The 24809-nt window shown below is 34.4% G+C and overlaps 2 protein-coding genes and 1 long non-coding RNA gene across 5 annotated transcripts; 2 read left to right on the top strand and 1 right to left on the bottom strand.

Annotated features, from left to right (window-relative positions):
- The first annotated feature begins 6734 nt into the window (after positions 1-6734).
- LOC144547203 (uncharacterized) lies at positions 6735-8647 on the top strand. Of its 2 annotated transcripts, none has more exons than XR_013509036.1 (2): positions 6735-7173; positions 7290-8647. It is a non-coding gene; the product is annotated as an uncharacterized LOC144547203 (long non-coding RNA). The 2 variants fall into 2 exon arrangements; XR_013509035.1 differs by having other exon boundaries at positions 7283-8647.
- A 7966-nt stretch (positions 8648-16613) lies between these two features.
- Positions 16614-18361, top strand: LOC144547200 (benzyl alcohol O-benzoyltransferase-like). The gene is made up of 2 exons (XM_078295787.1): positions 16614-17145; positions 17333-18361. Exons 1-2 carry the CDS (start codon positions 16681-16683, stop codon positions 18257-18259), a joined length of 1392 nt encoding a protein of 463 aa, XP_078151913.1. The 5' UTR covers positions 16614-16680; the 3' UTR covers positions 18260-18361.
- A 612-nt stretch (positions 18362-18973) lies between these two features.
- On the bottom strand, positions 18974-24297 carry BMY2 (beta-amylase 2). 2 transcript variants are annotated; one of them, XM_078295786.1, is made up of 10 exons: positions 23830-24297; positions 23191-23418; positions 22987-23052; positions 22274-22477; positions 21686-21889; positions 21018-21182; positions 20340-20600; positions 19846-20052; positions 19486-19733; positions 18974-19137 (listed from the first exon to the last, which is right to left on the bottom strand). In XM_078295786.1, coding segments are annotated over exons 1-10 (1965 nt in total). In that variant the 5' UTR covers positions 24211-24297; the 3' UTR covers positions 18974-19136. The 2 variants fall into 2 exon arrangements, with proteins under 2 accessions (XP_078151912.1, XP_078151911.1); XM_078295785.1 differs by lacking the exon at positions 18974-19137 and having other exon boundaries at positions 19222-19733; positions 23830-24296.
- Between the last annotated feature and the right edge of the window lie 512 nt (positions 24298-24809).

The following is a 24809-nucleotide window of genomic DNA, read 5'->3' as shown; positions in this document are numbered from 1 at the left end:
AGCTAACTCTAACAAAATAAAATTAAATGGGTTATCAGGACTAAGTATATAAATGGGATTAAATCACTAGTGAAAATATTTTGAACAAGGCAACAAGCATACATCGATTTCCAATGAAGCGCCTCTTAAGTTTCTGTAAATATACTTAAATTTTATCATATTGAAGTGTGAAAAGTTGTGTGTATTTTTTGGTACAGCTCTTATTTGACTTAATATCCTTTATAGAGTGGGGATTGCATGTTTGAAATTTGAATGATTAAATTTTTTATAAATATTAAATAGTTGGATAATTTGATCTTCAATCTTTACTAAAAAAAATATATTCTCACACAAGATTACAACTTTTAGAATGAAACAAAAAGAAAAGAAGATAAAATAATATATATAAAAAAGAAAATGTTTACAAACTCCATTGACTAAATGATTGGTTCAAATTTTTTTTTATTTTTAATTTATCGTTGATGTTGCTTAATATAAACTCTAAAATTAATTTTAAAAATGTAAAAAATTTAGAAATTTTAGAGACTTTAGTTTTTAAAAAGTGATTACAGTTATTTAATTAGAAATTTATTTGAATTGTTGGAATAAAGATGTTCTTAGTGCAATGATATAAAATCAGTTTGTCTCTCGATAGTAGGTCATATGTTCAATTTTAAAAAATAATATTTAAAAAGTGATAGAGTGTACCGGAGCTAGGGGTGGCAACGAACCGAACCGAACTGAACTTACCTTAGGTTTGAGTTTGGTTTGAATTAATTTCGAACCGAACCTGGTTTGATTCGTTTCGAGCCGAACCCATTTCGAATCGAATTAATTGCGAACTACACATTTTTCGAATCGAACCCGAATCGAATCACGAACTAAATTATTTTTTAGCAGCCCTAGTTATACCGGTAGTTTATACATTAATTTTTTCTCGCGGGACAAAATTCACATGGCTTCCTTTTACCAGTATGAACTATGAAATAAGTGTTTTTAAGTTGAAAAATTGTTCATGCAAAAATACATCAGAGACGGCTTTCTTGGTATGAACAATGAGAGATGACCGAAGAGAGAGGAGAGACAGTCATCTAGGCTGGAGAGAGGAGTGACAGCCGGAGAGACAGCCAGTCGTCGAGAGCGTCTGCTAGATTTTAGAGCTAGAGGGAGAGTGAGTTAGGGAGAGGTGGAGAGAGAACTAGGTTATTGAGATTTGAGAGCGATGGAGTGTCGGCTAAGTTAAATTATGATTCTCTATCTTGGATTTTAATTTCATCAAGTAAATGGATGGCCGGTGATTTTATGAGATTCGAACCATAAAAAAATCACGAACCTATTTCGATCGAACCAGGCTAGGTTTGAGTTTGGTTTGAATTAATTCCGAACCGAACCTGATTTGTTTCGTTTCAATTCGAACCCATTTCGAATCGAATTAAACTCGAATCAAACCCGAATCAAACCCGAATCGAATCACGAACCTCGAATTTTTTTGCCAGCCCTAACCGGAGCCGCAGAACCGTTTAATTAAATAAAAAGGAAGCAGCAGCTCAATCTACGTTCTCCTAATTTTGTCCAAGCATTAAATAGTGTACCGCCTTGAGTTTAGTCATCTGCTTCGAATGCTCTGTAGATTTCGCAAATAAAATCTGACAGGAGATTTCTAAAGTCCGCATCTTCTGCACCTGCATTAACTAAAAAAAAAATGTTTTAAGTTAATACATCTCCGATTCTCCGCTGTCTAACACTGTGATCGGAACACTTTAGCATTAAAAACGAGTTCAATTCAATAGAAAAGAGATGATATAGAATTGAATTTTATTGATCAGAACCTTCAAGCGTTGAGAAAGAATTCAGTATTTGAAGTAGCAAAAATAGTCAAAGTTTTCACTTAATTTACAAAAGCTGTCATTGAAGTCTAACAACTAGGGTTTTGAATTTAGTATGAAAATTAATTACAGAGTAAAAACCGCATACAGAGAATCAGAGTAAATGTAAAGAGAAAGATAAAAAAAAAATTATAATCAGAAGATTTACCATAGCGGAGCTCAGAAGAACCACATCGTGGTTCTACACAGAAGTACGAAGAAACAGAAGAAGACGAAGGGTTATTACGTCTTAACACTTCGTTGAATTCGATTCTCGTCAAATACCTCCACTTTTCACGCGATTTTGCTGAGCGACTTTTTTCTTCTCAAATCCTACTGACTCGATTCTTGTTGTCTTTAATCTTCGCTTCCGATCACGAACGCAACGCGAATTCCTTTTCCATTTCGTGTTTGAGAAATCGCGTGGCCATTCCAATCACAGGATAATTAAGATCGGAGTCAATTCAATTCACACCTATAACGTACTGAATCCTTTAATAATAGTGTAGATCTCAATCGGATGGTCCAAATCTATTAACAGACGTTCTGTTAATGCAGAGGATACAAATTCAGATTTCTGTAGGTACATCTGATCCTCAAATGCATCTGCAAACTAATGAGCATGTGTTTTAGGACAATCTTTGTTTAATATCCTACACTGAAGCAATCAAGTTGCTGATATTAATTCAACTTATTAATTTATTCAATATTTTTACAATTATAGCAAAAATTAAATTTGAGTATATGTCCATTCAAAAGCTTTTCTTATTGAAAATGTACCCATCAAAATATTATTTTAAATATTTTCCCATCCATAATTTTTTTTTTTTACATTTCCCCCATTTATTCATGTCATGAATTTAAATGCCGATTACAGTCTATATTCTTTTATGGATTATCAAATTATCAATCATTGATAACGCCTTGAAATTACTATTTCGCTATACCAAGTTCATATAGAATAATAGAAAGATGCAAGATTCTTTTTCTCCTTCGTGTCTAAAGAATATTAAGAATATTCAGGGACCATGTTTTTCGCTAGACAAGGTTAAAAGGGAAAAAAGAATGAAAATATTGATCGGTAGTCACTTTCAACCTTTCTAATTTTTTTTTTTTTAGTATCTTCCAGACTTTTATTTTGAGTTCAATTTCTAAGTTCAGTCTTAATATTTGAAAAAAAAGTAAGTTACAATTTTGAGTTCTCATTAGAATAATAGCAGAGTCACATGGGTCTAAGGATGACATTGTCATTCTTCGGCCTATTTTTTTTTTAAATATACTTCTTATATATATATATATTGGAAAAATTACCTCATTAGGATGACGAGGATGATGACGACGATGATGACGAGGGGCATTGGTCGCGGTGATGGTACTGCTTAGGCCATTTTTATATATTTATATATTGTCATATTTCAGTATGTTTATGTTACTTAGATGGTACTCGATGTTTATGTTTATGGTACTGATTAGATGGTACTGTTTGGCATTTAGACTTACTGTTTATGTTATTCGGATGTTTATGTTTGATGAGATGATATACTATTTCTTGATTTTTATGTTTCTATTTGTTTATATGCTTATGTTGTATGTTGATTGTGTATCGATATTTATTTTTTTATTGTATGTTGTATGTTGGTACGTGTGGTATCAATTATTAAATGGTACAAATGTAAATAATAAAAAAAAATTCAAAAAATCTGATAAATGAGTATCAGCGACCATAAATTTTGGTCTCCGATAAAACATTATCAGCGACCAGGATGGAGTTTCAGCGACCATCCACATTGGTCTCTGATAATTCGGGTATCAGCGATCAAACTAGACTATTAGCGACCGTTCTTTTTGGTCACTGATAACTTTTCATGACGTCAGCAAAAACAACAGCGGCAAAAAAAATTGGTTGTAGAAAATGTATCAGCTACTGGATGACGTCATTCAGTGACCGGTGACGTCATCAGAAGAGTATCTGCGACAACGCTTTCAGCGACCGGAGTATCAACGACCGTATTTTATTTTCAGCGATCGAAATTACTTTCAGCGACCGGCGTAATTACTATCTGCAACCGGTTTTCTGGTCGAAGAAAAGGTTCTGCTGTAGTGTGCTGATATTAATTCAACTTATTAATTTATTCAATATTTTTACAATTATAGCAAAAATTAAATTTGAGTATATGTCCATTCCAAAGCTTTTCTTATGGAAAATGTACCCATCAAAATATTATTTTAAATATTTTCCCATCCATAATTAATTTTTTTTACATTTCCCCCATTTATTCATGAAATGAATTTAAATGCCGATTACAGTCTATATTCTTTTATGGATTATCAAATTATCAATCATTGATAACGCCTTGAAATTACTATTTTGCTATACCAAGTTCATATAGAATAATAGAAAGATGCAAGATTCTTTTTCTCCTTCGAGTCTAAAGAATATTTAGGGACCATGTTTTTCGCTAGACAAGGTTAGAAGGGAAAAAATAATGAAAATATTGATAAATTGCATCTCAGATACTGAGGAGATACAAATTCACATCCCTCTGAGTCTCAGGTTACTTGACTGAGTACAATTAAAACGAATAGTTCAAAATCTGTTTTTTTAACTTGACATGAATTTTAAAGCACAAATAATACTGAGTTTGGCTAATATAATATCAATGTCATTTTAGCCTATATAACACCAATTCTAAAACCTATCAAATTGACTTCGAACGATTAATCCAAACCGTTCAAACCGATTTATATTATGAGTGATACGTTTACATACAATTTTTTTTTATATTTTCGAGTTATTTTAGTATCAAATCAAACGATAAAAATATTGAAAAATGAATGTATTAAAATTAACTTAAAAACTCACACATTTGACCACTTCACTTAATACTAAATAAATTCAAAATGTTATAAATTTTGCATGTAAATGCACAACTAATGAAATAGATCGGTTTTAACGGTTTAGATTCATCATTTAAAGTCGATTTAATAAATTTTAGAGTTGATATTTTATCGGTTGAAATGACATTAATGTTATACTAACCAAACTCAATAATACTGACTCCTGCGCCATTCTGAATAGACACGGACTGAAAGTAAATCTGGACCGTCTTTTTTTTCTCTGTTTTAATTGTGTTGGGTCACGTATCCGGAAAGATACGGATACGAGGGGATACGAACTCGTTTTGTTTAGGTCCAAATAAAAAATTATGGACGGAATCTAGTCAAACGTGTCCAGAAGGTCTGAGTTAGTCCTCCGCAAAAGGCCACCTGTGCCACGTGAAACCAGCAAATATTCTTAAACTAGAATCTCTCCATTTATTCCAAGCTAGAAATGTTCGTTTTCTCCACCAACCGTGCCTTGGATCAATAAAAGCCGCATATATAATTCTTATTTCTAGCTTTTCTATAAGCACAAATATTATACATTTCATAAATTAAAATCCGCCTCGTTTCTTACTGGAATTTAACCCTTTAGTGTAAAATATTATACTATCATCATTAGGTCCTAATTAAGTCCTAACATATCAAGATTTATATATGGGCAATAATATAACAATTTATAATAAATGCTGAAAACTATTTTCTATTTCAAAGTTCCTCAATCCTCATAATTTTATTTTCTGGTGGAGTTGTTCGATCTATCAAAAGACTAATTAAGAATTTATAAGATGAGGAAGGAATGAAGGATGAATCTTCTACGTTTTAATAGCTAAGGTACATGATTTAAATGTACAAAAAATTTCTTCTAAAAAAACATACTTTACTGAATTAAAAATATTTAAGTTCACGCTTAATGCCAGATCTCTTGTATTGTAAATTTGTAATAAATGACTTATTATTTAATAAAAGAATATCAGGTGTATCTTAAAAAAAATATAAAATTACGTATATTTTCTTTCAAAATTTACAATAACATATTATTTATCTTTATAAATTACAATAAATCACATATTTAATTAATTATATTCTACGTTTCAATACATCATCGATATTCTTTTAAAATCATAATTCCTATTTTCTCCTTACAAGAATGAAAAGAATTCTTATAAAAAAAAGTTATGTACTTACTCATTAGAGAAATCAAACATATAAAATCATAATTATTAAGGACTTTAAATATTATCTTCATTGTCACATAAAAGAATAACACAAACATATATAATTATTAATCTTGAAGACTCTTCATATGAGGTCATTTTCACCAAGCTGACAAGTGAGTGATCAGTAAAGGTTGGAACGAAAGAAATGAGAACAAATTATAAAGCAGAGCGATTAAAAAAAAAAAAAAAAGATCTGGAGATAAGAAAAATGCAAAGCAAAAAAAAAATTGAGACTCTACTTGAGAATTCGAGAGAAGAAAGAAGGAGAACGAATAAATCAGTCTATTTTATTATATACTTGTTTAATTATAATTTTTGAAATATTAAACATGATTAGCATGAGCTTTTGATATATTTTTTATATACATTAAATTGTATTGAATAAATATATGAGTTTTATAATGTAGATATTTAATATGTAATTGTAGTGGTAAATACATAATTTCGTACTTTAAAGATACATATTAAATATATATGTATTTTATTGTTTGAGACAAATACTTACTACAGGTTATGTTTGATTGTGATGTAAAAGATACATACTTTGTATTTACTCTGTATGTAGAACTCGCTATCATAAACATAGTTTGATTTTCCAACGTCTTACTTTTTTAGACTGATTAATTTAAATTGTGACTTAAAATATCAAAAAAAGTGTAAACTATAATAAGTAAGAAGAAGTAAACAATATTTAATTTTCATCAACTTTACTCCACAATCAAATATGATCATAATAACTATCAACAACAATTAAAATATAAAAACAATTTTTAACGAACCAATTAAATTGTTCAATCATTTATTATAACTAAGATTATTAAATCATGCAAAATCTAACAAAAAGAATCTAGATTAAATGGAGAGGTTGCCAATGTATGGATGTCTCCAGTTTGACAAGGACAGGACACTACGCTACTACCTCTCCAATATAAACCAACCAAATGCCATCTCTTGTTCTCTCTCCCATTCATCCTTAATTTCGTTCCTCACTCTCTCTCTTCAGTGCCTTCGCCTCTCCTCTCTCTGTTATCTATGGTCGCCACCGCCTCAGACTCGCTTGGTGCAGATCGGGAACCCGCTTCGGAATCTCTAAGAGCTTCTCTCTTATCGGATCGGGGTGGATCCCGCCTTGCGCCAAGTGAATCTGAGTCGGGCATGCGAATTTTGGTTCAATCCAGATCCGATCCGATCCAACTTGTCTCAGATCGGCCTCGTCAAACTCTGATCCGGTTGCCCCTCTCATCCACTTACTTTCAATTATTTTTTACCTAATTTTAATTCTAGGTACAGTTCTAAGGATAAGTATTGCTTTTCATTTTACCCATGCAATTATTGAAGGTATCAGATCTTCTGTGGATCCAATTTTGATTGCCTTTTTCAGCTCTTAGATGCTTAGTACCGCTGATTGGATGCTATAAGATTTATGATATCGAATTTTCTACTTTCAGCAGAAAAAAGGCTGTTTAATTCTGACTCAATATTTATTCCAAAAAAAAACAAAATTGTTAAGCAGTATAAAATCGAAAATAAGCAAGAATAATTTTTGAAGGAAGATAATAGAATTATAACCATGTCAGAATGTGATTTGTGAGTAGAAAACTAGTACAAAAATAGTTGGTGGGAAACAACCTAATCTTTTGATTAGTGCGAATCATAATTATTCTGTCCTCTAAGCCAAAATAAAAATGTATTGCTTGAGTTTTACTATTTTTTACTTCTCTGACGTTAAAAGGTCAGAACTCGGCATGGATGGGAATGGCAACATCGCAACACTCCACACATCAGAATCAGAATAAAGGTAAAAAGTAGTAGAATAACTTTCGACAGGGAATTTTACTTTTGATTAGGGGTATCAGATTTCCTTATAAAGCCTGGCCTGTACGCTACCATGTAGATTCTCTTAGATCTGAAAGGTTGGACCTACTAAATTAGGACCATGTAAGCATATTAATTGCAGCCATTGATTATACTGAAAAAGTGTATCTCATATTCTCATGGCTTTTTTTTATGATTTTCTTTTTTGGGATTGTGGTCTGAGACCGGTCAAATATGACCAAACCAGTGAATTATTAGTCAAAATATGACCAAACCAGATATATATATATACAGGCAGGCGCGCACATCGGCACATGTACTGATGTACATGTATGTTTGGTAAGGTTTCTATTAATAAAAAAGAGTAATACTTTACCAGTTGTATTGGGTCAAAAGAACCTGTACTGTGATGTTTAATGTTTTTTTAAACTATTCATCTCTTGAATATAAAAACTGTGCCAAAATCATACTTTTAAAATGCTTGTGAAGATCATTAGTTTACACTTTCTTATTAGTAACTGTTTCAAATACAGGTGTTTCTTTCATTTTTGGATAGTTTAATAATGCCATTTTGGGGCAGTACAAAAAATGATACAGCTGTCAAAAAAGCTTGCGGCTCGTGGCTCGCCTCTAGCTCGCTCGCTAACAGCTCACTCGGTAGTGGACCGAGCTGTTAACGAGCCGGCTCGGCTCAAGCTCGGGCCAAAATAAATGAGTTGAGCCAGGGGTCAGCTCGGACCGAGCTAGCTCGGCTCGTTAAGCTACAGTGGATTTAGGATTTATTCCCGTATAATTTTAAGTCCAGTCCCATTTTCAAAGGCACAATTATGCAAAATTGATGTATTTTCGATTTGGGAAGAAAAGATATGGGTTTTAGTTGCTTGAAGATGTGCCTGCTGGACAATTTCTTAAATTTTTTGAATGAAATTTCTTATTTTTTTTATTTTTGAATTTGTATAATAGCAGCCCAATAAAGTCCAGCGAGCCAACTCGGGCTGGCTTGTCACAAGCTGAGCTAAGAGTTTTGGCTCGGGTGACATAGGTCCAGCTCGCTCGGTCCAGGTTCGGGCCAAAATAAACGAGCCGAGCTAAGGCTCAGCTCGGCCCGAGCCAGCTCGTTTACAGCCCTAATGATACTTACCCAGGAGTAATACTTTTCTGTTGTTTTTCAGGTTTGATGTACAATATTTGGCATAGTATTGTAAAACAAATTAAGCAGTAGTACTAGGGGTGCAAACGGATCAGATATTATCCGACCGTATTCGAAAATTTGATACGGATATCTGAATATTCGTGCGGATACGGATACGGATATGATTTTAAATTTTAATTATCCATATCTGAATAATAAATATATATTATGAGGAGGGATCTATTTACAACATTTGAAAGTTACAACATCTTACAACAACTCGATTTTGTGATTTTCATAGTCTAAACTGTCGATCCAAACCGTTCAACATGATATCTATATTAAAATGTGCTTGGAGATCAAATTTTACACTTTTTTTGAATTTGTTTACTATTTATTAAGTATTTTAGAAAACTGTTGTTTTTCAGTGGTCCAGAATTGTCTAAAAACAACAGTTTTGTAAAATACATAATAAATAGTAAAAAAATTAAAAAAAATGTAAAATTTGATCTTCAAGCACATTTTAATATAGAGATCATGTTTAACGGTTTGGATCGACTATTTGGACTTTAAAGATTACAAAACCAAATTGTTGTAAGATTTTGTAACTTTCAAATGTTGTAAGTTGATCCCTCCTCATATATTATATAGTTTAATATATATTATGAAAATTTTTATGTTATTTGCTATTACAAAAAGCAAATATCCGTATCTGTCTAATATTCGATCCGTATCTAGGAGTGGATCCAGGATTTCGATCAGAAGTAGGCACAAAATACTCTAAGCAGAGTAGAAATTTCGTCCAAAATAATTAAAGTTACAATAAATCTTGTTTTTATATTAGTACAATATTAAAATTTTGTCAAGGAAGAGTCCGCACTGCTCTTGTTAGTATAATATTAAAATTTAATCTTTAACTCCAGCAAATAATTACTATTTAACTTGAAAATCAGAGCGCCTATCAAATGTGTATATTTGAGGCTTTGAGAGGAAACGTGCTATGCATTTTTATTAAATTCATTTGCTTAAGATAGTAGTAAAATATATTAAGTGCAACATATTTAGTAGAAGTTTTGCTAGAAAAAAAAGTTACCTTTGGTGATTTTTTTTCTAAAAAGGTGTTCAGATTTCCATTCAAACATATAACTTTTTAGAAGAAGAAAAATTAATTTTGTAAACGGGAAAGCATGTTTCAAACCGCCTATGTGTTTGTGTAATTCGTAATTAGATTGACATGTTAAATTTTAAAACAGAATTTTGTTAGTTCCATTATTTAACTTCAGTTACTCTTTAGAAATTTTATAATCACGTCCTATTTCTTTTATTTTTTAGAAAAGTTTGTTTTTATCCTGAGCTATCATTTTACGTTTGCACGTTTGTAATCAAGTCCTATCTCTCAATGCTCTCCATTGCACATTTAGTTTAATACTGTTGATACTCTCACTTTTTTAGTTATTCACAGAGCAGCCACAGGGGTCCACTTCTCTCAGTCTTAATTACACAGAGAAGTGCTCTCTTTTCTTAAAAAAAAGCGAATCAGCATATTCCTTCCTTTTTCTTCAGAGCCTTGGTGCTAGACTGTGTATTTCTTCCTCCTACCGGGCCCTATAAAACCAGGGGTAGGCCCAATTGTGAACCAGGAGTAGACACAAATATATAATTCTACTGAATCTAAAAAACATTCAGAATTCAGGAATAGACACTTGTCTATCTCTGAGCCTTTTTGAGTCCGTCCCGTATCCAAAAAATAAAAACAAATATGGATATGATTTTATCACTATCCGATCCGTTTGTACCCCTAAGTAGTATTCTATAATCTATCTAGAAAAAAAAAAGGTGGAGTTAGATGTTTCAGTTTCTTATTTTAATGCAAGGCACTAACAGTTGGGAACTCACATTGGTTTGGCAGGGCATAGATGTCAATCAGGGAATATGCTGGGTTAAAGTTATTAATATATAAATATAATATTATTTAATATTATTATAATTGAGAGGAAGTGCAACTCATTAGTCAGTTTTGGTGTGTGTGCCTGGAAACAAATCTGCTGCGATTCAAATTGGAGCTACAATACTCTGAAATCTCTGCTTTTCTAAATCTAATTGTTGATTTGTTTCGAGATGCGTGCATAGAAAAACTAGCTATTTAGAGATACGTGTACAAAAAAAGTTGAACAGTGGGATTTAGAAAAGCAGGAATTTCAGGATACTGTAGCTACTATTCAGATCGCAACTGCCTGGGGTGGGGGGGGGGGGGGGGGGGGGGGGGGGTTTAACCAGAGTTCACATTGTCTCCATTAACTCAAAAGAGCATCTTTTGAGTTAATACATATCGGCCATCCGATTGTAAATGGAGTTCATCATCTGGTCTCCGCTTAAAATATAGGGGTCTTCAATATTAATGCAGATCTAATTTGCACAAATTTTGAAGCTAATCAGACTATTAAGATGCCTTTTTGAGTTAATGCAGAGGATACGAATTCGGGGTAACCAAACCTAACGACTAAGTAAACCTTTTGGTATTTAAAGTAGCATGTCTTTGTATTTGAAAATTAGTTGCTTTAATTTTGTGTTCCCCCTTTGTTCAGGAAGTAGGCGCTTAGAATTAGAGGATTGGTCAGAATTTTAAACGCTACATCTCTCTCTCTCTCATTGGCTTTTGTAGCATAGTGAGCATAGCATCTGACATTCCAGGTCATTGTGTGGAATTAAATTTTTTCTTAGGATGCACCAAGAGAAAAAAGTTGCTAGTACTTGAAGTTACAGAATGTAAAGCCAATATATCTTTTAAAATTTTCCTACAATCAATTAATCTTCTGTTGCAAAGCCAGCTAACCAATTAGTAATAACCAAACTCAAGTATAGGTGTATCTAATAAGCTCTTTTCTTAAAGTACTGAGGTAAGAGATTGTTAAAATATTTCTAACCTTTGTTAGCTTATAACTATATATAGGTGTCATGTTACTTCTAGTTATTTTGCTAGAATCAACTAACAGAAAAAAAAAATCATTTTTCCAGAGCTTACTATTTACCAGATCAAAATTACATGACAATATGCACTGTCGAGAAATATGTGGGTAATACTGTGTTGAGATTTATGTTGAGATGTATGTTTATTGCATTATATAAAAACTATAGGGTTCTTTTGGTAAGAAAGGAATTATAGAGATTGTAGGGTTATGGATGTAAGATGTAACACCTATATAGGCCTAACTTGAACAAGGAATAAAATTACAACTCATTTTTCTGATTTTCCACTTACTGTATAGTTTTCTGGTACTGAACCACTGGGTAGAGGCAGTTTTTTTTTTTTTTTTTTTTTTTCCCCCTCTTTTAGGTCTCTGTCCTTCGGAATTCAGAGATAGTATTACTCGACCAGCAAGAGTAATTCATCAAGAAACAGAATGCCACAACTAGCAACAGTACCACAGTAATTAAACAGAATGCCAGAACTAGCAGCAGTACCACAGTTGGGTATTGGCGTATAGATACTGGTATATACGGTGGTATTTTTATAGTTCTCAGTACATAGTGCATTATGAAGGAATGTTACATGATGATATTACCTAGGTTTGCATATCCTTCGTTATTATTCTTCTCTCAACAAAAGAAGAAAATATCGAATACCAACAAATGTTTAGCTCAGGTGTTGGTTCAAACAAAAATACATTCGGTATTTTTATATTTCACATCTAATCTTACGGTACAACCGAACACTAATTTTAGGAATTTTCATAATAAATTCCGAATGTATATGTATTCGTAGATATATAAACAAGTATATAGTTTATGTGGTATAAACCACTGTTAATATACTCTAAACTGATATTTTTATCACTGGTAATTATATGTGATATAAATCACTATTAATATACTATAAATCGGTATTTTTATCACTGTAATACACTCTAAACCGGTAATATGCTCTAAACCGCATATTCAAACTGAATATAGATTTTTTATTCTAATTGTAACCAAATACAAATATTCGACCGAATAGACCGAATATTACTACACTGAGCATGCCACACTTGCATGGTAATTAAATAGGATTGAAGTCAACTTCCTTTTTTTTTCGAAGTTTTGCTCGGTTGGCTAATTTTCTTTCCGATGGATTCCCAAATAATTCCTAATTTTCTGGAAAAAAAACTATCATATCGAAAAAAATGTATTAATATAGAAACTAATAAAAAATTTTTCACAAAAAAATGTATTAAAATAGAAATGATTGAAGATACATTTGGAAATCATTGAAAAAAAATTAACCAGTCAAACAGATCTTGAAAAAAAATAGAAAATTGACCTGAATCATATCCAGTGTTATAAATAACGGTATGCGGTCGTCGGACGGACAGATTACTGCCAAGCGATTAATCGATATGCGGCCGATTAATCGGAATTATGCGGACAATTTAACATTTTTTTTATTAAATTTATGTATATATATCATAATTTATTAAAAACAATTTATTTAACTTATTAAACTTATGAAATAAACTTAATTTAACTTAGTCCTATTATTATAACATGACACTACGCTTATTTTTTTCTTAACGCATAAGTACTTTACATGAATAAGTAACACATTTATTTAATGAAAAATAAATTAAAAAATTAAGATTTTTCAAATACTACTAATATATTATTGGAAAGAAATAAAACATTCCACGATAAAATAACTAAATTTAGTTTATGATACCAACTTAGTTTCATAATGAACACATCGTACTAATTGAAAATAATTACATCAGTAAGTAAAAAAAAATAGTATATAAATAACAAAAGAATTAATCAATTTCAAAGTAAATAAGAAGAAAAAATATATATAAAAAATATTGAATTTATGTCCAAGCACAAATAAAACTACAATACATGATTTATAAAATTTATTATCACACACAATCACAGAAAAAAATAATCAATGTGAAAATAAGTATTCACTGGAATAAATTGAAATAAACGGACGATTAAACGGTAAAACGGCCGATTAATTGTTTTCATCCGCAAATAGTTGTCCGTTAAGTGTATTCGTAATGGTTTGACCACCGTTAACAATTAAACGGCCGTTAAGGCTGTTTTTTACAACACTGATCCTATCTAATTCCCACGAAATTGTGGTGTGCCGAACGGTACCTAATTAAACGCGGGAACCCCTAAACCATCTACGTTCCTACAAATTGGCCGGAATGATTTAAGAATTTTAACCGTGTCTAATACTAATAAAAGAAAAAAAAAAGTGATAGATCTTTACAATTTGTAGGAATTATACACGCATGAGTCGGAATTTTCAAAAGAAATCAATCATCAGCAGGAACCACTCAACCATCTACGTTCCTACAAATTATTGTTATCTTTGAAAAATCAAAAGCTAGCTTTTTAGAAAGGTGATGAAATCCGGTTCCTTGTGTGACAAAGTGATGCGTAACAACGTGCTTAAGTTTAACTGACAATTAACAAAGAGTTGCAAGCCTTTACATTTTATATGAGGGTCCTATCTGTTAATAAGAAGGCCACACGAATAGAGGATATGTTGGAAGCCACAGAGGATCTTAAATAAAATTTTGTTGTATGGAAAGAACGAATGAATTGGGGAAAAAAAGGGTAAGAATAGACTTAATTGACGCTTTACTCTAAGTCTCTAGTCAAGTGCCAATATCCTTTATGCCAAACTATCAGTAATTAATAAATAAATTCACCAAATAATGAATGCATTCATGGAGATTCTCTTGTGCTTCAATTCCATACGACTATTTGTACTCGATCCATCAGCAGCACTGAATACTGAATACGTTTATATCTTGATGCTCACAAGTACCATTAATATTATAATCAGTGTTTTATGAAAAAGAGCAAAAATAGCTTTCAAAAAAGAATACACAATATTTTAATTCATAGAAAAAAGAAAATAGAGAAAGAAATTAATACAAGAAAGAATATAACAAGAGAAGTTGAGTTACTGCATAAAAAAATGACTCTAATTAATATTACATTGGAAAAAGAACTCAATCTGACACGGAATAATATCTTCGTGACAATAGGCAATAATCAGAAATTATTTCTTAGGTCTAAGCTTATCAAAATAGAAATAAGCTAGGAATTAGTACTTAAAAGTGATCTAAATGTGTATCCGGAGTTTGCTACTTATCCAAAAAATAATGAGAGGATATTTAGGGTATGTTTAGATGGAACCTAGAATAATTAGAATAGTGAAATTTAAGTTTAGTAAATGAGAATAAATAAAAAATAGTGATTTTGATATCAGTACTGTGAAAATGATATTATCTAAATTTGTAAAAATATTATTTGGATTGTACATTTGGAGCAAATAATAGTTGTAATCGAGAAATAATAGTGTTAACAATGTGTTAATTAAGAAGAAAAACATATAAGTGAGATTTCAAATGAATTGTTACAACTTTGCCGCATACAAATTAGAATAATCCAGTAGAGAGGGCATTTTCTAGATTATGTTTCATTAATTATGATTATATTAATACCTATAACTTTGCGGTATGAAAGAAATCCAGACAGGCAATATTTATATATTCTCTCTTAAATAATATCAGCACTAAAGCATCACATCTCATAAAAACACCACAGGCAATTAAGTATGTTTGGGCAGAAGTATTATTAGGATGAGTGTCTTCCCTAAAAAAAAAAAGACTTCTTAACTTTGGCAGAACTAAATTTTTTGATAGAAGTAGTTGAAAATTAAAATGCATATATTATGATGCTAGAATTTGAAGTCAAGTCATCTCGACACAAAATAGAGCTTTAACAACTAGATTAACTACAACTGAACATTTATGATTTATTGAAAGAGATTAGACTATATAAAAAGTAAAAAAAAAATCAATTAAATTTCTATATATACATTTCAAAAAGTTAAAATTATAAGGGTGACTTAGTTATTTTTTATTAAGCATTAGATCCGTTCCTGCTTTCTAAGAAGTCAATATATTGTATTTTTTTTTAAAATAGGACCAATCTTTGATCAATATCAAAGACGATATTCTTAAAAAATTACTTATGAATATTAAAAAATTAAGTCACTTAACCTCCAACCATTACTCAAAAAAAAAAAAAAAAATTGACCTCAGGAGTTACACCGCTCTGCATAAATTAATAACTATTACAACCTTGGACTCGCTACCAGTCAACTTGCAGATTATGACATAAACCAGTAGAATGGAACAGAACACCAATAGACTACACACGAGAACTTTGCACCAGAACCGGACCAACAAGAGCCTTGCATGATACACGCCTAGTTCGGTTCGTCTATAGCAGATGAGCCAATAATTTAATATAACGAGTCTAGTCGACCTTCATTTTTATGTATTTTAAGTGACCAGCTTCATCGACAAAGACACAGTACGTAAGCACCACAGAATTAAACATTCAAGTTCTATCCGAAGGTCATCAGTCCAGTCCAGTGGGTGTGAAACCGCATAATTACTAGCCAAAAGGAAAAGCGAGTAACGACCTAAAATCAACCCTCCGAGTCTCGCTGCTCTCCGAATAGGAGATCAGGACCTGCTATTCAAAACTTAATCGTTCATCTGTGTTCAGATTCGTGCATGAAAAAATTTAACGGTTAGATTTTGAATAGCAGGGTCCTAATCTCCTATTTGGAGAGCAGCGGCAGAGTAATTACTTGGAATCTGTCCTTACATGTATCTATAAATACCTGCATCACTGCATGGCATTTGTACGATTACAAATTAATCAAGTAAAAAATCCACACAAGAAAATATCCAGCACTCCTGCTACAATTAGTTTCTTAATTATCATGGCATCCCACAAAACTTACCCTTCCTCTGTAACAAGCACCTTCACCGTACAAAGAACCAACCCGGTACTTATCATACCAGCCAAACCAACTCCTTACGAGTTTAAACCATTGTCAGATATTGATGACCAAGACGGTCTACGGTTCTACACCACAGGTATCCATCTCTATAAATATGACCCGTCGAAGGAGGGTCAGGACCCGGCTAGGGTAATAAGAGATGCCCTGGCTAAGGCTTTGGTGTCCTATTACCCAATTGCCGGCCGTCTCAGGGAGGAGGCTGGGCGGAAGCTGGTGGTAGAATGCAACGGCCAAGGTGTGATGTTTGTTGAGGCCGAAGCAGATGTCCGAGTTGAAGATTTCGGGGAGGCACCAACATTGCCAATACCCGGTGCACAGCAGCTCTTGTATGGACCTGAAAATTTTGGGCATGAGGTTACTGATCAGCCATTGCTGTATATTCAAGTAAGCAATATTGTTTGACTGACATTTTTATTTAATTATCAAGGAAAAACTGAAAATTGTGCTTCTCCTTTTTCTTGTCTCTTCCTTTTGCCCCTTTCTCTGTGCCCCAAACACAACAAATAGCTAAAATTAGAGAGGTACTTGTTTGAAATCATAAATGATCAATTTCATATGTTTGTATGCACAGGTCACACGGTTCAAGTGTGGTGGCTTTGCTTTCGGACTTCAAATGTGCCACGTAATCGCTGATGCACCAGGCGTAGTCCAGTTCCTCACAGCAATAGCTGAACTAGCACGCGACAGAACATGCACCCCTTCAGTCATACCTGTGTGGGATCGTCACCTCCTGTCGGCCTCCTCAAACCCCCTCAAATCACAGTTCTCGCATCTAGAGTATCATGAACCTGATACTCCAAACCACACAACTGGTGACATAATGCTTACCACCCCAGAAGACCAAATGCTCAACCAATCCTTTTTCTTTGGCCCAAAACAAATGTTAGCATTACGTAAGCGGCTTCCCTTGCACATGCGTGCCAAGGCTACCAACTTTGAACTCATAACCGCTGCAGTATGGAAGTGCCGCGCAATAGCTCTGGACTACAATTCTGATCTCGAAATTCGCGTACTCTTTGTGGTAAATGCACGTTGCAAAAGAAGGTTCCGAGAACTACCCACGGGATTCTATGGCAATGCTTTGGTGTTTCCTGTCGCACGTGCAACTACTGGGAAGTTGAGAGAGAGCGCACTTGGATATGCACTCAACCTGGTGAAACAAGCCAAGGAAATGGCAACTGACGAGTTCTTACAATCAGTAATGGATCATTTGGTAACACATGATAGGCCTCATTTTGTTGACAGAAGGACATATCTTGTGTCAGATGTGACACGTGCCGGGTTTGATGCGGTGGATTTTGGGTGGGGTGGAGGGGTGTACGGTGGGCCTGCAACCGCGGTCCCTGCGTCTGCAAGCTTTTTTACGAAGGGAAGAAATGAGAGAGGAGAGGATGGGGTGGTGGTGCCCCTGTGCTTGCCAAATTTTGCAATGGAGAGGTTTATTGTTGAGATTGACGGGCTAATGGAGGATCCTGGTTTGGATTTCTATGCTTGCTGATGCCGTCTCGAGGGATTATGTGATTGAAAGTAAAGTAATAGAATTGATTTGTGAAGTTAGTTCGTTTTTCGTTTTTCTATAGCATCTAGTCTTGAAAGTTAAGTAATAGAATTGATTTGTGAAGTGAGTTCGTTTTTCGTTTTTCGTTTTTCTATAGCATCTAGTCTTGAAAATTCAATGGATTAGTTGGTTGATGAAGGATGTAGTAAATGTAGTTTGGTCCTAGACTAGTAAACAGTTTGTTACATATATTTAATTTAATGGTGTGGAATCGCTTAATATCATTGACAATATTGATTACCTTACGATTTGACAATCATAACTTCAAATTTTGAAATCCGATTGTTTGAATGTAATATACATTTTACGCACATAATACACAAAAATAATGAAATTTAATATCAATTTCAATCTAATTTAAATGACTAACAATTTATAAGGGTCCATATTTAAGCGTATTTTATTGAATATCAAATGACATTCAAATTTCAGAAAATTGATATACAAGCGATCTATAAAGCCAACAACAATACAAGAACCAGCCTTTTGTCATTGACCAAAGGCAATGCCCTCCGTACAGGATGTCAAGATTCATCAACAATTTCGAAACCTTGTTGATATTAACAAAAAAAAATAGTTGGGTGACTTTTTAAAAAATATTTCTCCTTGAATCATAAAGCGTCGTAAATATTGTCAAATTGAGTCATTGTCAACGAATAATAAACCCAGCTTTAGGTCGGTGTTAATTACCTAAACGAACTAATTGATGAATTCAATCTTACAAGTCATTATACAAATTGTACCATTCTTGTTCAAGTCTGCAGCTAGAAATTAGTTAAACCATCATAACTCAGGCGTAATGTCAGTTATAGCTTCCCCTGAAAAAAGGAAAAAGAAAGGAATATTGTACAAAAAATGTCTACTATTAAATTAAGAAAGAGGCAAAGGGGAAACCATGAACAAAGCAGAAAACCACATAACTTGACCAAACAAATGAAGTATCCTTCTTACACCAGGCCCTTACATTTTATGAAACATAACAGCAAGAGGAGAATGATAACAGCACAAATCAGTTCAGACAATGACAAAACTAAGATAAATATACAAACTACCAGCCCAATTCACAATTGCCATATTACATGATATTTTCTTGCTTGGAAAGGTGATCAATCATGTGGTTCATTCTAAATATCTAAATGAAAGATGCTAGCAATAGCATAACTTGCTAAAATTGTGGAGAGCTATCATGCATGCATCTGATGAAATTGTTAAGCTTGGAGAGATGTAACTCATCTCTCTGTTGCATAAACATAGGGGCTGGTTGCTGGTAAGTGAAGAAAGTGAGGTGCCGATGGTCTGGATCATATCTTGACTTGGACATATCAACAATTCTGCCATATATGTCTTTGTCATGGCACGGGAGAGAAGCCTCTGCCGCAATGGTTAGCCCCAGATCCCTGGCACTGCTCATCACCTAGCATTACCCATACATTAAATGCGTGTATGTGCTGTAGAGGGACACAGAGAGAGAGAGACATTTAAAAAATAAAAGAAGAGAGAAAGAGATGCATCAATGTGTAAGCTACCTGCCAGCATAAAACTTCAGAGTCAGCACAAAGCTCACCGTCGACCTGGGAATTGAGCCCGCAATATACAAGCTTCACAGTCACACCATGCCTCTTTAACACCTCTAGTACAGGTGAGTACCCATCTCGATTTGTTGAATTGTAAAACCCAGCTGTAAGCTCGGCTGCATGGCTGGCTGATTTATACCACCAATATAACAAAGGAATCTAAAAGGATATGAATAAGAAAATTAATTTTGGGTATGAGGTAACAAGTGTTACAATGGGGATTTTGATATTAAGCACGTCCTCCATAGTGCCACCCCATATTATATTATGATATAACAGATAATTGAATGATTCTACACATCCTCCATGGGGATTTTGATATTAAGCCTGTATGTCTGGCTTATGATAGGAAACAACTACACCAAAATTAAATGGCCAGTAGAGCAATCCAAATAAAGTCAGTAAATAACCACAGAAAGCTAAAAATCTAGAGATTAAAGGGATACTTTGATAACTAGTTGTATCCCTTCGAATGCAAGTCTGGTCAGAGATAGGACTTGATCGATATGGTTGATCAGGTACCCTGTGTACCACTTTAGAAAAAAACGGCCATAGTAATTGTTGTAGTCTCCCTTATCACAGAAGAACCCAGTCTCATGCGGCCTGGAATTGTAGTATCCTGTGTTGTCAGGTCCCCTACCCCAGATTGCGTGGCCCCGCAATTTTGCAGCATGTCTTAGATTTTTTTGCATGTATTGGTCATAGCACTGACAGAGAAAGAGAAAGAGTTACCAGGTTGGATAACTGTCTATCAAATACTAACTAGTTAGTAAGAACCAAATTCCTGAGCTACCGACAAAAAATAGTCACCCTCCAACATTTTTCTTGCATGTTATAATCGTATACTCAATTCAGAGCTCAAATGAAGCTTTAAAATCCACAAATTATTCCCATAGGTTTGTAATCCTTGTACGATATGGATGCACATGTTGAAAGAGAAGTCACTTACCAGGACACATACAATTTTGGCAAAATATAAGTAATAACAATCTCATTAATAATTGACAAAAAGAACCCAAAAAAAAATTATAAAAAGAGCGTTGGACAAAAGAGTACCTAAAAAGAATAAATTATTTCCAACCCACTAAACATACCAAATATTTTTATAAAAAAAAATGACATACCTGAAATTCACCAATACCAGGGTATCTCCAGCCCAACTTTTGGGGAAAGGAAGGATATCTCAACTCCCCAGATGCACCCATTCCAATTTCAACAGCAGATATTGTGCCTTCCTCAAACAGTACATCAAACTCTGTGCGGAAACTCCTCATGAAATCAAAACATACCTGGGAGGCAAAATATAACTTTATGTTTCTCTTTTTCTTTTTTTTACTTGTCTATCTATTTTGGAATATATTATTTTGGTTTTTTGTTAAATTAATAGAAGATTGTCATGCAGCCTGGTACTGGTATCTTGATTTAGTGCCTAGATAGAAATGAAAATTTTTACCAGAAAGCTGCTTCAGGTAAATTTGGTGCCCAGTTTTATAGTATAAACTAATATTAAACAAAAGGAACAAAAAAATAAAAAGAAAAGAGAGAAAAGTCCCAAAAGATTTTGAAACAGTTCTCTTTTTGTAGTATCCATAACTAAACATACAGTCAAAACTCAAATGATCAAACGAATTCATATATTTTGTACCTTAATTTGTAAAGTTTGCTTTTGTCATACAATTGTTAGTGGGCAATTCGCCCATGACCTTCAAAGAAACTATGTGAAATGTTTTGAGCTTCTTTTATTGAAAATGCAGATAAGGGTTGTATAGCCCTATTGAGAGAAAAATATTACCTCAAGACCAGTGCGACCGTTTAATGCACGCTCCCGATCTATACCCCAGGAAAGGCACTCAGTGTTTCTCCTTCCCTCATGATCAGTGAAGAATATATCTGGATTCTCTTTTCCTATCTCCAAGACCCATTTTGGAAGAGATATGGGCATATCGGCTGACCCATTTAAGTGGTTTCCCCCATACTCATGAAACGCCAGTACAACCTATAGAGAATTAAATTCATCACTGATCCATGCTGGCCAGTGTGAAATGGTACAACACTCGGGACTAGTGCTGCTACCATTACTCAGTGATACACGGAGAAGAAAATATCACTTCGCAAAGGTAAACACGGTCAGGACCAGGATCAACTAGTCTACAGTTAGCATTTACCCTAATATTTATTCTCTCTGAAATAAAGGAGGGTTGTGATAGGCGTGGCGAGCCAGCATAAAATACAGCCTCTTTATGGAAAGGAAACCCTCCCGAATTGTGACTCCAGTTAGGTTTCATTTCTAGCCTACCCCAATTTGTTTGGGATTAAAGGCTTTGTTGTTGTTGTTGTAAATAAAGCAGAAAATCTGTTACTTGGAAGGAAGAGAAAAAACCTGAAATTTTAGGTGGAATTCCTTCAAAATAATAAAAAGGTCATTATAGCCAGACCAGTCATACTTGTGTGGAGCCCACCCTTCAACAATGCCCCACCAGCAGTATACAACCACACCATCCACATTCAATGCTTTTAAATGCCTCAGTTCTTGTTTTACAGCTTCTGGGTCTATTAACTCGCAGTACTTGTTTATTATTCCCATCTAAGCAAATTAAGAAAAGATAATAAAAGGAAAATAAGCATTTTGAAAAAAGTGGGGGTCAATTGACCCCCATTTGTCCTTAATTCCTCCACCCCTGCCTATATATGGATGATTGTATATGTGAATTTACCTATAAAGCAAAATAATAAAAATAGGATAACCAATCATCCTGATAGTATTAAGATTATGAAATACAAAATAGCTGCCCCAATCAGCTAAAGCTTTAAGAGCATGGTTGACTAACATAATACCAAAGCCAAAAGGTCCAGAGTTTTGAATCATGGCTTGCCACTTTCCTTTTCTTATTTATTAATTTGTGTGTGTGTTGGCGGGAGGGGGCTGGGCTTCAAGAAGAATATTATAAGATTTCAAGTAAACAGCCTGCTCCATCAGCTTAAGCTTCTAGACAAAAGTTGGGTTAACAGGCTACTTTTAGAATTGGTATAAAAATCCTTGCTTCCCACAGAGCTAAAATATTGTAAGCAATAAGAGATTTGAGATGCACTCACAGGAAGTGTTGCGAAGATGGGGATGTATTGACCTCCTATGAAATTATCTTCATTAAGTGTTGATATCTGCATCAAATAAAAAAAGTAAAATAATTTGGATTCTTAACCGAGATGGTACAAACAATAACTGTGGTCCATAGATGGATTTCTGTACCAGATGCTGTACCTCTTTGGTCAAGACTGGTAGAGTAATCCTTCACTCACCTGATCCTGCCTAACACAATCAAGTGAGTCCATGGTGGGACCTGCATTCCCATATTTCATCCGTTTTGCATCTCCACTTGCTACAACCGAGTCAAGAGAGGCTGGAGATAAGCCATCGTCTACTGGCATAAGAGGTGTCTGAACATCTAAAGGTGCCTTGATAACGTCACAACTTTTCAATGAGCTGGATGATATAGGACTTCCAGTGGGCTTAACTGCAAAATTCACCTGAGAAACAATACAACAGAGAGTTGGTCATAAAATCATATCCTGGCTGGGGAAATGTACAGTTCCTGTGCTAAGATTACATATTTCGATTTATATTTAAATTGACATAAAGAGGGTAAAGGGCAGAAATTATTAGGAATAATTCCACATTTTCACAAAAAAAGAAAAAAATGCAACAAAGAAATGGCAGCAATATATGGTTTGATCAAGCTTAAAACAACCAAATTAAGAGAAGTTGTTCATAATGCAGAATTGAAATGAAATACATACAAATTTCTGACAGAGATACCGTAATTATAACCAACATGGCTGAGGGCATAAATAATATACCAAATTACTATATGTGGAAACCAACAGAAGAGACCCACTCCAAGAGTGGCGCCAGCAAGTCAAAATCATAAACCAAATTACCAATTGATTAGAAGTTGACATCGGAGGTATCACTGCCACAGCTGATCCCAGCGTGGCGGGTCGGTAAGTAGTCCCATCCGCCTCAACAACCCAACCCGCCTCCCGAGCGAGAGCAGCAAGCACATCATTCATGTCTGCCCGAGCCGGTAATTGAAAGTTGCCATGCTGCCTCAGACCAGATAGCATGCGGCTGGTGATGGCCCTTCTGTGCCTCTCTCTGAGCTTGGTTCGCTCTTTCTCTTTCTCCCTCTCCCTCCGATTATTCGGAGGTGGCGGAGAGGAAGCGGATGCGAAACCGCGCGGGCGGCGCTGGGAGGGGTGCGGTGGATTCGGTGGCGGCGGGTAATCGGAGTCTGAGCTTTGTGTTTGTTTCGAGTTCATTGGAGAGAGTTACTTTGGTGGAAAGTTTAATTCATGGAGTGGAAGTACCAATTCTGTGAGGAGAGAGAGAGGGAGCATGGGGCCGGAGAAGATTTTTTTTTTTAAATGGAATTTCTTTAAATTATTTTAATGGAACAAGCCTTATTTAGTTAGATTTTCGAAAACTAGTCTCCACCGATCTCTAGGATCGGTGTAGCAAAAAAAATCCAACCTACACCGGTCCTACGGACTGGTGGAGCCAATTTTTACTCATTTTCGCATCCGAAAGAGCATTGTCACATAAAATCAATATTTTTTCTGCACCGATCCTACGGATCGGTGGAGGGTTCTTTTAAATAGTACTCAAATAAATTCTTGTGTAAGCCCCGTGTTATAACTAGAGTTTGGCAAAAACCCGGGTCGGGTATACCCGCCCGTACCCGTCGCCCGGGGTACCCGTGCCCGAGCTCAGGTACGCGGGTACGGGCAAAAATCAGACCGGACCCGTTATTTTGGACCAATACCCGACCATACCCTACCCGAGTTTACCCGTACCCGATTAAACCCGTACCCGACTACCCGAGTACCCGTACCCGTATACCCGAGTTACTGTTCATCCA

The sequence above is a fragment of the Carex rostrata genome, chromosome 31 (genome assembly GCF_964058835.1).
Source record: "Carex rostrata chromosome 31, lpCarRost1.2, whole genome shotgun sequence".
NCBI classification, from domain to species: Eukaryota; Viridiplantae; Streptophyta; class Magnoliopsida; order Poales; family Cyperaceae; genus Carex; species Carex rostrata.
The sequence above is the reverse complement of the archived record's forward strand: the minus strand, read 5'-3'. Positions and strand labels throughout refer to the sequence as shown.

Coding starts and splice junctions, on each gene's coding strand:
- LOC144547200 (XM_078295787.1), top strand. CDS start 16,681: ATGGCATCCCACAAAACTTACCCTTCCTCTGTAACAAGCACCTTCACC. Junction 17,146..17,332: donor AGCCATTGCTGTATATTCAA/GTAAGCAATATT, acceptor TTGTATGCACAG/GTCACACGGTTCAAGTGTGG.
- BMY2 (XM_078295786.1), bottom strand. CDS start 24,210: ATGAACTCGAAACAAACACAAAGCTCAGACTCCGATTACCCGCCGCCA. Junction 23,419..23,829: donor TGTCAACTTCTAATCAATTG/GTAATTTGGTTT, acceptor ATTGTTTCTCAG/GTGAATTTTGCAGTTAAGCC. Junction 20,601..21,017: donor CTGGTATTGGTGAATTTCAG/GTATGTCATTTT, acceptor TTTCTCTGTCAG/TGCTATGACCAATACATGCA.